The 16513-nt window shown below is 34.5% G+C and overlaps 1 protein-coding gene across 3 annotated transcripts; it reads right to left on the bottom strand.

Moving 5' to 3' along the window:
- Positions 1-8510: 8510 nt before the first annotated feature.
- On the bottom strand, positions 8511-13648 carry LOC127115612 (synaptotagmin-5). Of its 3 annotated transcripts, XR_007800811.1 has the most exons (15): positions 13114-13648; positions 12317-12448; positions 12127-12234; positions 12006-12038; positions 11810-11899; positions 11542-11667; positions 11295-11438; positions 10779-11198; positions 10554-10688; positions 10246-10467; positions 9892-10164; positions 9654-9785; positions 9260-9562; positions 8850-9163; positions 8511-8804 (listed from the first exon to the last, which is right to left on the bottom strand). XR_007800811.1 is itself a non-coding variant. In XM_051047118.1 (14 exons), the coding sequence occupies exons 1-14, from the start codon at positions 13309-13311 to the stop codon at positions 8936-8938; spliced, it is 2544 nt and encodes an 847-aa protein (XP_050903075.1). In that variant the 5' UTR covers positions 13312-13648; the 3' UTR covers positions 8511-8935. The 3 variants fall into 3 exon arrangements, 2 of the variants coding, with proteins under 2 accessions (XP_050903075.1, XP_050903083.1); XM_051047118.1 differs by having other exon boundaries at positions 8511-9163; XM_051047126.1 differs by having other exon boundaries at positions 8511-9163; positions 12317-12391; positions 13114-13647.
- Between the last annotated feature and the right edge of the window lie 2865 nt (positions 13649-16513).

The raw sequence follows: 16513 nt of genomic DNA, 5'->3' as shown, positions 1-16513 counted from the left end.
TAATGTCTATTGAACTTGAAAATTTTATTAGTATCTTCGCCTTTTATTTCAGGATCAAAGAATCTTCTAAAAGTAAAAGTGTCAAATGGACACGTGAAGGTGATCTGATCTGGAATGTCAGCCAATGTCCAACCAAATGCTTTTTTATGCTTCCTTAAAACCTGCAAAAGCTTATTTTCTTGATCGAAATCAAGGTTAGAAGAAATTATAGCCGGTAGTTTTTCATTCATCTCTAAATAAGCATATTTCATATTTTCAGGAAGTTGCTTCAGCTCGAGGGAAGGTGGCTGCTCAATAGAAGGAGTGTTTGGGGCAGCCGGGATGTCAAGAGCTTTATCTACATGAACAACTTTATTTGAAACCTCATCTGCAGTAAGAATATCAACTTGCAAGGCAGCCTCAATTTCAACACAAACAGAGCAAATTTTAGTTTCAGTACAAATATCACAAGAATAAACATCATCAAAGCCAGACAATGATGGAAAATCAGATGCAAACAAATCACTACAAGTATCATCAACAATTTCAGAAATCAAATCTATTTGAAAAAGAGAATGTTCTTCCAAGGGTTGTTTCATGGCATCGAAAATGTTAAATTTTGTGACAATGTCACCAAATTCCATGGACATGGTTCCATCGTCAACATCAATTTTTGTCTTTGCCGTTTTCATGAACGGTCTGCCTAAAATGATGGGAGCTCTGCTTGTCTTAGCCTCTCCTTCCATGTCCAGAATGTAAAAATCTGCAGGAAAAATTAAATCGTTAACTTGGACAAGGACATCTTCCACTACACCAGTCGGGCGTGCATTGCTCATGTTCGCCAGTTGGACGATCAAACTTGTATGCTGCAAAGGACCAAGATTAAGGTTATTATAAATAGAAGTAGGCATAACATTAATGCCCGCTCCCAAATCAAGCATGCAATTCTCGAATTTACTATCCCCGATGGTACAAGGGACAATAAAAGTTCCCGGATCCTTCTGCTTTTGTGGTAAGAGTTGAGTGATGGATGAAACATTTTTCTCGCCTGTAACTTTTTCAGATGAAGGCTTTGGCTGAATAAAAGCAGAAATATTTCTTCCCAAGTTAACTCTCTCACTTCCTTTAATCCTCCTCTTATTTGTACACAAATCCTTCATAAACTTTGCATACTTAGGAACCTGTTTAATTACATCAAGAAGCGGAATATTTACCGCAACTTTTCTAAAAACATCCAATATCTCTCTTTCCTTGTCTCCCTCCTCAATTCTTTTATTTTTCAGAACTCTATGTGGGAAGGGGACTGGTGGCACATACTCCTTTTCTTTAATTTTTTCAGATGAAACAGGTTCAGATGAAGTAGGTTCAGGTTCAGATGTTACCTCAATAATTTTTTTATTTTTTTCAGGGGTTGGTTCTGTAACTTTTCTGGATCTCAAAGAAATTGCGCTCACATTAGCATTAGAATCCTTTGGATTGACAACTGTTTGGGCTGGAAGCTAGTTCGACCCTTGGGCTTTCATGTTATTTATTTGAGTAGTAAGTTGTCCCATTTGGGTGTTCAAGGTCTGAATGCTAGAATCGGTCCTTTGTTGGAATTGGAGATTGTTGGCGGCCATTTGTTTGACAAGATCTTCTAAGGATGGTCCGGAAGGTGCAGGGGCAGCCACTTGAGGTGAGTTCTGTTGTTGGTTGGTTTGCGGGTTTCCATATCGAAGGTTGGGATGGTTCCTCCAATTGGGATGGTATTTGTTGGTGGACAGGTCAGGAGTGTTGTTGTACCTGTTTTGATTGTAAAGGTTGGCTGCATAAGCTTGTGGCAGCCCAGTAATGGACTCGTCTCTCAGAATAGGACAAGTATCGGTCGGGTGCTCAGGAGAAGTACAAATGCCACACAAAGTTGTTGTTTGAGGTTTTACTATTGCCAGCTGTTTGACTAAGGCAGTGAGTTCGTCAATTCTGGTCTCTAAAGCTTTGTTGGAAGAAACTTGAATTTGACTCACGCCTTTGCTTTGCACAGAATTGTCTCTAGTGGTGAACTGTTGAGAATTAAGAGACATATTTTCAATAAGGGCTTTGGCAGCAACTGGAGTTTTATCGACTAATGCTCCACCACTAGCAGCATCAAGAATGTTCCTGTCCATCGGTAACAACCCCTCATAAAAGTATTGGATGAGGAGTTGCTCAGTGATCTGGTGTTGAGGGCAGCTAGATACCAAGTGCTTGAATCTCTCCCAATACTCGGTCAACGACTCATTATTCTGTCTAATACCACAAATCTCTTTTCTGATCGAGGCTGCTCTGGAGGCAGGGAAGTATCTCTATAAGAACACTCTTTTTAGAGCATTCCAGCTTGTGATCGAATTTGGCTCAAGATAATATATCCAATCCTTTACTGCACCCTGCAATGAAAAAGGAAAAGCTCGAAGTTTGATATGGTCTTCAGTTATTCCTTCAGGCCTCAACGGTGTAGAGCACACAACCTGGAATTCTTTGAGATGTTTATGTGGATTCTCACCTGCAAGACCATTAAACTTTGGCAACAAGTGTATTAAACTCGATTTTAATTCAAAATGAACAGCAACAACATCATATTCAATACACAAACCATTGTAATTCACATCAGGAGCAGCTAACTGTCTTAAAGTTCTTTGGTCAGCCATAGTCAAAAACAAACACAATGAAGAAAAACGATTAAAATAAATTTAGAAAAATAAACTAATATCGAAATTAATCTAATGATGTCATTTAAATTTTTTGAGAATGTTTTCGGAATTTTCTAAAACTATCAAAACAGAAATAAATCATAAAAAAATAGAAAAATAAGGAATTTCGGTTTTTTAGGGCGGCATCCACTATTTATTCTATAAATAGAGGCTTTTGATTACTGATTTTTTCCTAATGAATTGACAAAAAATCGGAATAATCTGAGACAATTTGTTTAAAAACAGATTTTTTTTCCTAAACCGCAAAAAGAACCGAACGCAAGGAAGTTAAGGCAAAAAATGCTATAAAAAAAACAACACCTATGACTATAAACACGATCAATATAATCAAGAATCCCCGGCAACGGCGCCAATTTGATCCGCTGTCGCACGCGGATCAAAAACGAGTATTTTCGTAGAAACGTAATACAGCGACAATTAAACTCGGATATCGTCTCAAGGATTCTTGTTTGTAATAATTAAACGTAATCGAATGGGGGGGTTGATTTGATGTTCAATTACAAAAATGCAGAAAATAAGTGATTATGAAAAGTGATTATTTGAATAAGCTGAAACGAATCAACCCACTATATCATCTTCCGACTTATCATTGATCCCTATAAAATTCCAATTCCCTAAACGGGTCTGATCCTATTCGATTACAAAAGCTACTGACAAGCGCAATAACAATTATACGAAGTCTGTCCCTGAATTCCGAGTAAAGCAAACAGATTAAAACTATTGCGAATTAAGCAAACGCAATATGATCGAACGCGATAATGCAAAAGCTACACTAATCACGAAATTGATTCAAAAGCAGACAACAATCAAATTAAAGAATTCTATCATGTAAAAACAATTAAATTAAGCAAGTAATTGTGATTATAGATATAATTCAAAGGAACAGATTAATGGAAAATTATAAAAGAACCTCAAAGTGGCATCCGATTACAGTGAATTGATTCTTGGGAAATTAGTTCTCCATAGTCATTCTTTGCAAGCTCTCAAATTCGTAAATGAACTGTGATTTTTCCTCTTCAATCCCTCATGGTGTACGGCTGCTAGACCTAGGGGAAAACAAAGACCCGTTTTACAACTCAACTGGGTCGACCCAGCCCACTACAAATGACCCAACAAAAATACAAATAAAATTCTGCAACTTCAACAGACTTTCTGGCCCTGCTACAGTCCGATTCAGCTCTCTACTTCTGAACAAAAGTTGTAGATCTTTTTCTTAGCTTTCCATCGACTGGTAGCACGTCTCAATCCGATACTCCTAGCTCAAGATATGATTTTTCTCGCGAAAGCTGCTAATGCTGAAAATATAATGCGAAAAACAAATAAGTGCAAAAATAAAATAAATTGTAAAAACACATTGAAACATAAGAATAAGCAAAGCAAACCGAAGAAATGCTTAAGTACAAACATGAAAGAACGTGCATCAAAATGCACTGATCACCCATAGTCAATAGAGACATAATGCTGCAAAAGTTGAGTATTGCATAGGTTGTGTGTTGTAAATGTGGATTGTTGTAGAGGTTGATTGTTAGTGTTGGAGATGTTGAGTGTTGTGAGTTGCTTCCCTATTTATAGATTGCATTAGTGTTGCAACATGTGAAGCATGGGATAGGGCGCATGCATGTGAGGATAGGTGTAGGCGGCTAAGGCTAGGGCACATGCTTTGTTTAAGACATGCATGGTCATATGTGTCAAGGATAGTGGCACATGCATGCCTATTTATGCATGCAAGGAAGAGGCACATACCTTGCTTTATGTGCCATTGGAAAGGGCATCTGCCTTGGATTATTAAGGCATGCTTTGCAGGCGCATGCTTGTAGTGTTAGGGCAAAGATTCTTAGGGCATAAATTCTTTGCAGGCGCATGCTTTGCATTGTCTTGTCTCTGCATGGATTCTTTGCATTGCATTGTCTTGTCTTTGTAGATTAATTACGTGATCAGTACATACACCGTCTCCCCTATTTAACTTCATGCGAATAACAGATCAAGACATTCACCCTTAGTACCCATACAGACCAGTAGAAACACTAAACTTACATTTAAAAAAATGTCTTCCTCACCATATTACATGATCAGTTCCCATACCAAAGGTGAAATATTTGAGCATCAATTATTCGGTTTTTGTTTTTGCAACACAGAAGTAACTCGGTTTACAATAAAACCGACGATCAAATTTTTCACCTTTGAAACAAAGAATAGAAAAGAAATTGCAGTGTAATCCGGTGGGCCAAATCATATATAAAAATCTGGTGTGGTTTGCAAACGATCAGATAAAGTTTTATCAGTTGAAGATTCGAGATGATGACGATGTTCATCATATGTTTGTTAGTCATGAACAATTTAGGTACAACAATATAGAGTTATATATATTACCACAACAACAATAAGTGTCTCAGTTCATTGATCAGTCACAAGTGTTTTGTGAAACCGATGACGACGAACAAGCTGAGGTCAATGTTGTTGATGAGGAAGAAGAAGAGATCGAGTTATTGGTTGATTCAATGGTGAATGATAAAGAAGAAGAGAAGCCATTACTAGTTAGTCATGTATATTGTCCACCTCAACACATGACAAGCTTGAATTTGGATGCCGATGAACCTTCATCAGATATATTTTACAATCCTTATGTGCAAATTCAAGGATCATTGAAAGAAGGAGACACATTCCGCACAAAAGAAGATTGTGTAAAAGCTATTAAAAAGTATCACATGGATCTATCAGCTGATTATAGAGTTGATCAAACTAATGCAATGAGATACAAGATTTATTGTCGAAATGAGCACTGCCTTTTCAGGTTGTCAGCTTCGTACCGGAAAAGGAGTGATTCTTGGGAGATTGGATCCATGGGTCTAGTTCACACATGCATGCTCACGAACCTAATACAAGACCATCAAAAACTTATCTCTCAGTTAATATGCGATAAAATTTTCTCTGTCATTAGAGATAATTCGTTGTTAAAGGTGAGTACAATAATATCGCATATTGTAACACAATACAACTATACTCCATCATACAGGAAAACTTGGATAGCTAGGACAAATGCGGTTGAAAAAGTGTATGGCAATTGGGAGGAGTCTTACAAACGACTTCAAAAATACTTGGTGGCTCTTAAATAGTATGCTCCAGGGACTATTGTCAAGTTGGAAACGTTGCCGGCGTATACCCCAAACGAGACTTGTGCTATTGGAAATGGAATATTCTACCGTCTCTTCTGGGCGTATCAACCATGCATCAAAGATTTTTCTTTCTGTAAACCTATTATACAAATTGATGGTACATGGTTGTACGAGAAATATAAAGGAACACTGTTGAAAAGATTAAATCGACATTTCTCTTGTGAATGTATTCAGACATGATTAAAGAAAACAAAATTGAAGGATATTGAAGAAATTGAAGAAAAGTGGAAGGAGGGTAAGAAGTTGTGTGAAATAATATGGGAGATGCACATGGTGGTATTTATAGAAGAACCAAAGAATGCATGCGCCACTGCACTAGGCTCTACACACACATAACACATGCATGCGCCACACACACACATAAAACATGCATGCGCCAATGAATGTGGCACATGCACACATGCACACATGCATACGCCAATGCATGTGACGCTTACATGCATTGGTTTTGCATGCATGCGCCAAGGCTCTGGGTGCCTCCTTTCATGTTTAGTTGGATGCGCTAGTTCAACTGACGCATAAGTAGAGAAAAGTGGTTATTTTGATATTTTTTTGAAAAATAACTTATTTAGGGATTTTAATTGAAAATACTGGTTATGAGCTTGCAAACTCCTCTTTTCACATTACATGGTCCTTGAATAAATCTTATGCAAAGAAACTTGAATCTTGATTTGAAAAAACTTTGAATATGAGCTTGCAATGTCTTGAACTTTGACCATCCATACCTTGAATGCAATGCACACTTCCATGATTGGACCTTGTGAATACTGATTAAATGAAACCCTAAATGTACCACCTAAGCACTAATGGATCAAAATCCTAAAGTCTAAGCCTAAGGAAACAAGGAATCAAAATCCTAAAGACAAAACCCAAACAATAATGAATCAAAACCCTAAAGTCTAAGCCCAAGGAAACAAGGATCAAAACCCTAAAGTCTAAGCCCAAGGAAACAAGGATTAGGTTCTCAAGGACTTGGTTGAGCACACACCCTAAGGTAGACATGGGAAACCCTAGCTTCTTATCAAGCACAAAAAACAACATTTTAAATCCATAATGCATGTCCCTTATTTGAAAATGTTAATGCAAATGAACAATATGAACTAACTGAGTATGAATGTATGCACATGACTTAGGACCATGAACCATATGAAAATTGTAAAAAGTAAGGTAAACTTAGGGGTATGACAGTAACACCATTTTGTTTAGGGGGTCGATAAATGTGAATTCATGGATAATTACATGTTTACTAGTGAAGATGGAAAAGACATGATTGTCATACTCTTTATCATTGTCAGATCAACTTCTTTTTATACCTTTTTAAATTGTATTTGTACCATATTATAAAATAGGATAAATAATTTTGGTACTTCTAATTTAGTATTCATCAAAAAAGTGTTATCCTAGGTCATCAATAAATGAGATAAACTATTTTGCACAAAAAATATTAGAGGTAGAGGTAAATCCATAAATATTAGAATGAATAACATTAAATGGTTCAACATTTATATTGAAACAGGAAAACAAAGAGACAAATTTGGTTTTTGATAAATAACAAACATTAAACTAAACTTAAAGGCTTAATAGAATGTATTAAGAACAAAGAAGGAAACATGAACTTGATTATATAAAATGGAGCATCTCCCGTATGCTTATGCTGAACCCAAATTTGTGAGGCGGAAAAAGAAGATTCGGATCGGAGACAAGAGGGTAATACCTTTGGATCATCTAGCTTATCTGAGCAGTAGTATAACCTTTCCTTTTGTTTAGAAATTCCAATCATCTTCGTCATGTTATAATCCTAAAAGTACAATGAGAAGTAAACAATATTAGTTTATTTTTTTAATCACGTGTAAACTTATAGATGAAAATAAAGTTGTTGAAAAGTGTAGGAACATGAAGTACAAACTGTAACTTAATTGAGTGTTGTAAGACAATATTTCCAATGCCAATATCACAAGCACGAGAGTCCTTAGAAACTGCGATATAAGAAATACTCGAATGTAAAATATAAGAGGATAGTAATGTGATATAACAAGTGTCATATGACTCGTATCACCGGAGTCAAGAATCCAAATATTTTTAGAAATATTACCAGAAACAATAAAAGATCAAGAGTACAACCTCTTATTAGTAATATCTGAAGGTGTACCATAATTTATAACTTCTTCCATTGACAAGACAATAAGCAATGAACAAATAAACTAATAAAAATAAGTCATAACAAAAAAAATACTTAAACAATAAAGTATGTCGAAATTCGATTTTCACCACATAGACATAACAAGAAGGTCCGAACAAGTAAATGGACAACAGATTACCAAAAACGAAAGTGACTATGACACTTCGTGGTATGGTCGTTTGTGGGGAAATGAGTCTCTGAGTGGAACAATGACAATAGATAGTGATAAGTGTTAAATGACGGCTAGAAATAGAACAAAGAATGTCAAATAGTGATGTTCTGCGAAAGGTTATGCGAAAGGTTATTGAGATAAGTAACAATAATCCACGATAAAAGATGGAAAAATTAAAAATCGAGAACTCTATAATACAACGTTGGAAAAGAAAGTTTTGATTTTTCAAAATTATAATTTCATTTCAGAAAATAATCTTATTTAAATAAAAAACTAATATGTTTTGCTCAATAGATCTCATACTTAAATTACAAATGTTTATTTACACTCATACATAGTTTTATCAGGTTGCTAGATGACAAAGTCATAAAACATAATTTCCTGTTCAGGAGTAAATACAACATGTACTAAGAAATAAACTTCACTAGAGATAACAAACATGCTGTGATATAAAAAGGCAAACTAATATGACAAACATGTATAAAATATACAGCCACAATGAGTAATAGTTTAATAGTTATGCATTATCAGTGTAAACAAACTCTATATAGACATCGATTACATTTTACCATTTTGTGAGTGTAACCGTGTTTTAAGAAGTAACACACATGTTAAAATAGTAAAATATAATTCGACGTCTATGTAAACCTATTTACACTGTCGATGTATATTTGTTAAACTCGAATAGCAAACATGAAAGCGTTAGTTAGTTGGCACTTTCAGAGTTTCTTCTGCTTAAGGAAGGAGAAGAATTGATAATCTCTTGGCCAAGCTCTTTTATTTTGCTGAAAAGAAGGATTTGGTCAGTTTCGAGCTGAGATACATATCCTTCTTGCGTATCCTCCAGAGTTTCTAGCTCACTCAAAGTTGCAGAGAGTCCTTCGAGATTCCCATCTTCTATTAGTGACCTGAACTTGATCATCATCTGTTTTATCTGATAAAGTTAAATTTAACATATGTTAGAATAACAGCACAACATGAAAATGATAAGATAAAGAGAAATGTTTTCGGACAATAAGGGAAATCTCACCTGCGTCGGAATTTGGTGCAATTTACTTAAAGAAGGTTCAGAGTTTATGCTTTGCCTCCTTTGCATCTCTGGAACTTTTCTAGTAATTTGAATGTGAATTTCACCTCTTTTCACTCCTTGAAGAGGTATCCACTTATCGGCCATCTGGTTTGGAGGTAACCGTTGATATTCTACGACACATTCACCGATACTTGATGTAGGTAGTAATGCATTATAGTCTTTCACATAAAGTATCAAGGGACTTCCGTCATCGGGGAACTCTAGGGTCTGGTTCCATTGAGGGGTTAGAGTTTTGTATATAACCTGCCAAACAATTTCACAGTTAGAACTAAGCAATGTTATCAAACTCGAGAGCCTAAATAAACTCGAGAAACCAATGATGAAGCATACCAACCTTTGTCCTTTTTTTGAAGTTTCCGTAGTGTACTCTCACATATGGATCACTTGTGCCTCTGAGATCCGCGGCAACTAGATCTCTTCCTTCTATCAGAACAAGTTCTATCCAACCATTTCCTGAGCCTGAACGCTGATCATTATCAAAGGAGAGAATCATGTTAGAATCAACATCCAAGAAGTGGAAAATCCATAATGTGAGCGAAAGAATCACTATTATTTTTATGGAAGAAACATACCATTGATCCTTCTTGGTCATCAGCCTTTACGGCTTCTATTTTAAGTCTTATTTCTCCCGAACGCACTCTTTCAAGAGGTATCCATACATCCCTGACCGATCCATCAACCAATCCTTCCAAATTTACTTGTGCACTACCAATGTTTTCGTCTCCGAAAAGTTCCTCAGTAAAAACTTTTAGTTTTAAGTATTCGCCACCGCCAATCTCATCGAATTCATACGCCTGATTCCAGACAGGATTTGGAGTATGAGAAGTCTTTGTTTTCTGGATAACCTGAAAACATATCAACAACAGAATTAGACAAAACATAAATTTGTAAACTGAACAGTGTCGCAAACACACGGCGTCACGAACCTTTCCATATTGCAATTTAATGTACGGATCAAATTTTCCATATTTATCTTTCGCAGCAGCGAGATCCTTTCCTTCGATAACAGTTATGTTAAGTTTCTTTCCAGTTTTTAACTGAAGATTTGACGATCCATTTAGCGACTGCTGAGAGTTGTTACGGAGTTTGTTCAAGCTATGCGTTCCATCAGAAAATTGCCACTCTTTTACTACAATGCTCACCTTCAACTAAAATACGAAGAGAAGAGGTAAAATAAATGAGTGCGTAATTCAATACCAGTTCTATCTTCACTCACAAAGGTAAAATATTGTACCTCTCCACAGTTGGCACCCTCAAATGGGACAACCATTTCAATTTCGTCGCCACAAATTTGTGCTCGCTTTGCAATAACCCCGGAATCGAGTCCTACCGCCCACATTATTGTTGAATCATCTTCAACATGCCGCAGCTGCACAAAAACATCAACATTAACTTATTATAGTGTTGTCAAATAGCGTCTATAGCAGAGTGTTCAAAAGGAGAACATCGATGAAAGTACCTTTATTTCACAACTTCCCAGATAGTCACACTTCACGTTGTTTGGAATACACTCGTAAAGATTGAAACGAAGAGTTCCTGAATTATCATGCATAACCATATTAAACGGTGCATCCCATCTGGGCGTTGAACCAAGTCTGATGTCCGTTCTCCTCGTTAATTCCTCGATTTCTACCTCTACAAATGTATGTAGGTCATTGTCGTCAAAAAAGTCTTCTGATGAAGAAGAACAACTGTTTGTTCCATTTTGTTGCCTCCTAGATGTCTTGAAGGAACTCCAAGAAAGTTTATTTGCGGAAATCACTCTAACATATATGATCCCTCCAACTGCCTTTTTTCTTAAATCAACAGCAGGCAATGTGAAACATCGCCGTCGAGGTTCCACCATGGTTTTAACCAACGTGTCAGTAAAAAGCTTTTCCTGCATAGCATGTAAACTTACAATCAGTAAAAATGCACGGAATTTGGTACTACAAATATAATATTAAATATAATATTAAATTTAGTCAAAACGCACCAGCCAAGAAGAAACACCAGGCCACTCGGTAGCTGGAAGTGACTGACTTCCACCACTTCCAAAGGCAACTCCTACTCTCACCTCAGGAGCCGATACAAACGAATATAAAAGTGCTTTTCCATCTAGAATCGGCGTTAAGATAAGCTGCAAAATCAATATGAATGGTAGAAAAATCAAACCGATTTATATTTTTAATAATCTCCTACTTTATATAGCTCTTGTTATGTTAGAATATTGCTGTACATACATCACCCTTGATATGAAGAGCGCTAATCACGATTCGTGCAGTTCCCATCAATGGTTTCGCAAGCTTAGCAAGCATCAAAATACTCATTTCATTGGTGTCCCAATCTAAACCAAGTTGCATTACTCGCTGTAAAATACAAGCATAATATTTAACAAAATCTCTTATCTTGTAATATATCAATTCTTAATCTCCATGCAAGGCCAAGCTAGGAGGGCACGATCCTAGCGAAAGATGAATAATATGTTTGAAATATGAAGAGAAATAAAACCTGATCGCCAATAGTTGACCACCGCATCCCTTGCAAGGCCAAGCTAGGAGGGCATGATCCTAGCGAAAACTCTTGCAGCTCAACTCTTTCCTACACACAAGAATTTCTCTAGTTCAGCACATGTATGAAATGTTCAAACTGTTTTTGGAATGCTAATAAAGTGTCATAGAAAAACCAAAAATAGAGTTTTACTTACAAGAAGTCTTGGTTTCCGGAGCTTTAAACGCTTCTAGAGACACACAAAATGAAGGAAAAAAATTAGTTCATTTCTGAACGTATGTTGAATATAGTATGTGGCAGAGGCGGTTAAGTTTTACCTCAACTATAGCTTTTAATCTTGATGAAAGCTTGGGGCTAAAATAGTTAGGCCAGATTTCTGTCAACAATTTATTAAGCCATTCACAGTGCTCCAATGGTGTAATGGGCTATATGAAAAGGAAATTGAAGTCAACTTCATAAACAAAACAAATCGGCAATGTCAAAGGAAGAACAGGTAAGAGAAGATACCGAGTTATTCAATATTATTCGCTTCCATTTCTTATCCAAATCCTCCACAAGTAGTTTGCGTTGGTATCTCCCATACTGAAATACGTAGCATCGACATTTCAGATAGAAGGCATGTCGATGTTCGATACCACACTAGTTACATTCAATCATTTCCATTTTATTAAATTATCACAGATGTCATAAAAGTTAGAAGAGCAAGTCACTACAAGGGATAAAGAACAACATCTACAAGGTAACTAAAATTTCATTCTAACAAATAGAGTAAATATAGGTTGTTGAATCTGTAGGACCGGATCTACATAGTCACCCATGTTATCAATATTTAAAAAATGATTCCAAGATTTGCAAAATGTTACTCCTTTCGTTTCGTTACCCGTTTCAAAATAATTGTAGTTTAAGATTGTTTTAGACATACATAGAAATATGCAATAAACTTGGTAAAAGACTTAACACTTTTATTAAACTAGTACTTTAGTTTTAAACTATGAATCCTCGTACATCTATGAATAAACTTATCTTATCGTAATATCAGTGTCCGACACTTGTATGAATTCTTTTAGAAAGTCGGACAAATATCGAAAAAGTCAGAAAAGTGTCCTAATTTATTAACATTATTCTAGAATTCCTAATTTAGTTAACTTTTTCCAATTTCATGAATTATTTTAGAATAATGTTAATATATAAGAGATAATGAATACATTTTAAATTAGAACCAAGTTAATGAGCCAAGATAATTCTCACCAAAGTACATATACTAGTGATGATTAATAGAGTTAGAGAAAAATAGAGAGCAAAACCTGCATAGTTGCCCAAACAGCAAGTGCAAGAGGAACCCAAGTAGAAAAAGAGAAGACCCATTTCTCAATAGCCAAAGCAATCAAAATAAATGGAATGAAAAATGGAATCTTTGGCTTCTCCTGCAGAAGATAGTTGAAGAAATCCACAGAAACCTCTTCAATATTTTCAATGGAAAATACCCTTTTCTTTCTACTCATATTTAGGCTTTGCTTGCAACAAAATTAAACTATAAAATGAAACTTTTTTTTTTCGTATTTGAATTTGTGATCAAAGACCAATGTCAACTACTCAAAAGGGTAAGGCAAATGTTTAAGGAAGAAAATGAAATGAGTTGGGAGTGGACAAATTTTGAAGGTTTGTTACTAAAAACTGCAAAGTTTTAGAGAGAGAAAAGAAGTGGAAAATTCAGATGAGAAAACATTTGTTGTTGTTGTCTGAAATTTAAACTGAACAAAATGATGATTGAGTTTAATTGGAAAGTGCTACACAATTTCTTGTATCTTTCCTCACTTTTTTTTAGTTTGTAGTGTCTTTTTCATTCATCCATCCATGTCTAAACCAATTTCATAATTAGATACATTTATCTTTATCTTAAAATCTGATAAAAAGAAAGGAAATATATTTTGAGACGGTAGAAATCAGCTTGGAGGCGGAGTCGATGGCGGTGACACGATAGTGGATTCAGGTCTGAAGGGCGGTTTGGTTTATGGAAGCTCGGGTCTAATTTTTTTATTTGTGTGTATTGCATTTCGTTGTTTTTTGGTTCGTCGATTCATTCATTATCGAGTTGAGGTCTGAGTTTGTTATAGATCCGTTGAGTTTTAGCAGTTAAAAATATAAATTTTCATCATTCTTATTTACATCTAAAGACTATGGCAATCCTAATCCTAATAAGGAAAACTTAGAGATGCAAGGTTTGAGGGAAACCTCAGGGAGTATCAGGGGATTGAAAAACATTTATAAACATTTTGGACTTGTGTGATTCATATAGAGAGAGTTTGAGAGATTAAGAAATACTTAAGGTAGAAAATAAAGTTTGTTTTGGAAACTTGAGTGATTATTTTCTTATAATTCACTTTTAATCTTATGTAACATCTTTTGAAAAGTAAAGATCCAAGTCATCTTAACTCAAGAGAAGTGTATTCAAGCATTGAATGGTGAGGCATCGATGGTTGCTCACCTAACAAAAGCATAAAAGATAGAGATGTTGGATAAAGAAAAAGTGTCATTATCTTGTGCCTCAGGGATAAAGTTATAAGGAAAGTCTTCAAGCAGAAGATTGATGCTTCAATGTGGACGAAAATTGAATCATTGTATATGACCAAGTCTTTGTCTCACAGGTTGTTTCTGAAACAACAATCTACTCATTCTAAATGGTAGATAAAAAATTCATTATGGAGCATTTGACAAAATTTCACAATATCATTGATGATCTGGACAATATTGAGGTGAAGATTGATGATGAAGAGAAGACTCTACTCTTGTTAAACTCATTACCAGATCCTTTGAGCATTTTAGGACGTCCTTCTTTATAATAAAGAATGTACTATTACTTTTGATGAAGTTCAGACAACAGGGAGATTCAGAGAATTTTCAAAGGTGACATATTTGAAGATTAACAATAATGACAGAGGTTTGAGTGTCTTAAGAGGAATAAGTGAATGTAAAGGGATGTCCAAATCAAATAGGTTTGACAAGTCAAAGTTAAAATGTTTTATTTGTTAGAAAAACGGTCACTTCAATAAGGATTGTCCCGAGAGGGAGAAAAATGAAGATTTTGTTCAAATTGTTATTGCGTCCGACGAGGATAGTTATGAGAGTGTTGGTGCATTAGTGATGTCAAGTTTGAAGACTAAAGAGAGTTGACTCATGGACTAAGGTTGATCATATCACATGTGTCTAAGAAAAGAATACTTTGAAATTTTTAAGTTAGAGGAAGGTGGAGTAGTTCATCTTGGTGACAACAAGGTTTACAAGGTTCATGGTATTGGTATGATCAGACTTAAAATGTTAGAAGATCATGATTTTCTTTTTCACATTAAGAAGTGTGTTCCATATCTCAAGTTAATTTTGTTATCCATAAGCATGCTTTATGATATGATTATATTTATATATTTCATTATTGGAAAAATCAACATCCTCATACATAAGGAAACGAGAGTTTTAGACGAGTAAATCGTAGGTAGACGATCACGATCCTATGATACCCTTTATAAATTATTAAACTAATTAAAATATATCAAGCCTATTTTCTATCATTTTAGATGATTATTGAAGGAATAAAAATGGTAGTCCAATCATTCTCTAGCAGAACGATATCTTTTAACTACATTAAAAACCGGTTATTAAATGTTCAACTTAACCGATTATTTAAATTTTCCATATCCATATCCAAATCCAGTTATTAAAAATCGGTTAATTATGAATACAGTTTTAATCAAATCCATATTTTGGATATGTTATTAATATGGTTTTAACCAAATCTACAATTTGGACATTCATATCCAAAATAAAAACCAAAATTGTCGATTATTTTTTAAAACAAACTTTTTTTTTTTGAAAAAAATATTATTTTATTTTTTCAGTAAATAAAATTAACTGAAAATTAAGAAAAAACATTAAAAAAAATTCATAAAAATAAAAGAAATGATTTTTTATTTTTTTTCTTAAAATAAAAAATATATTTTCCAAAAATAAAAAAATTGAAAAATTATGTTTGAAAATAAATATTTTTTCTTTAATAAAATAAAAATATTTTTTTAAATAAAATAATTCTTGCAAAAAAAAAGTAATTTTTAAATTAAATCAAAACTAATTATAAAATTGGTTATGAATATAACCGGTTGATAACTGGTTTATAACCATTTTACAAAACTTAAATTCGGTTATGATAATTGGTTTTAATAATCGGTTATAATATATGGATTATTTATGGTTATGGAAATTAATCGTCCATGAACATCCCTACATGGAATCTCCATATACACATATGCCTCTAAGTCTCCATGTAAGAAATTATTTAATACATGAAATTTATGTGAAGTCAAGACTCTCCATCCAATATGTTTTAATGAAGACAAAGTTCAATGCAAATAATCATGTCAAAAGTATGGAAAAAAGTTTCAAGCAATGTGTGAAAGCTAACATCAAAGGATTCAAGACTTATTTTGAAGACTAGCATTGATCTTGAGTTCTTAATGTACAAGCATGCAATATATATTAATAACTTTGTGCTCAAAATTAATCCAAACTAGATAGACATCCGCGCGATGCACGTGGCTGATATGAATTTTGGATGTAGTATTATAAAATGTAGATTTTGATTTTGTTTATTATAAAAAAATTGTAATTGAGACGATAGTATAAACATGATAAAAACAGATAGTAAAAGTTTAAGTG

This window comes from Lathyrus oleraceus, chromosome 1 (genome assembly GCF_024323335.1).
Source record: "Lathyrus oleraceus cultivar Zhongwan6 chromosome 1, CAAS_Psat_ZW6_1.0, whole genome shotgun sequence".
Lineage (NCBI taxonomy): Eukaryota > Viridiplantae > Streptophyta > Magnoliopsida > Fabales > Fabaceae > Lathyrus > Lathyrus oleraceus.
The sequence above is the reverse complement of the archived record's forward strand: the minus strand, read 5'-3'. Positions and strand labels throughout refer to the sequence as shown.

Bases quoted from the DNA above. Each gene is read 5' to 3' on its own strand.
- LOC127115612 (XM_051047118.1), bottom strand. From the start codon at position 13,311: ATGAGTAGAAAGAAAAGGGTATTTTCCATTGAAAATATTGAAGAGGTT. The intron at 12,235-12,316 runs GTATCTTCTCTT...CTTTTCATATAG, and splicing joins GAATAATATTGAATAACTCG to CCCATTACACCATTGGAGCA. The intron at 9,786-9,891 runs GTATGTTTCTTC...GATAATGATCAG, and splicing joins ATGACCAAGAAGGATCAATG to CGTTCAGGCTCAGGAAATGG.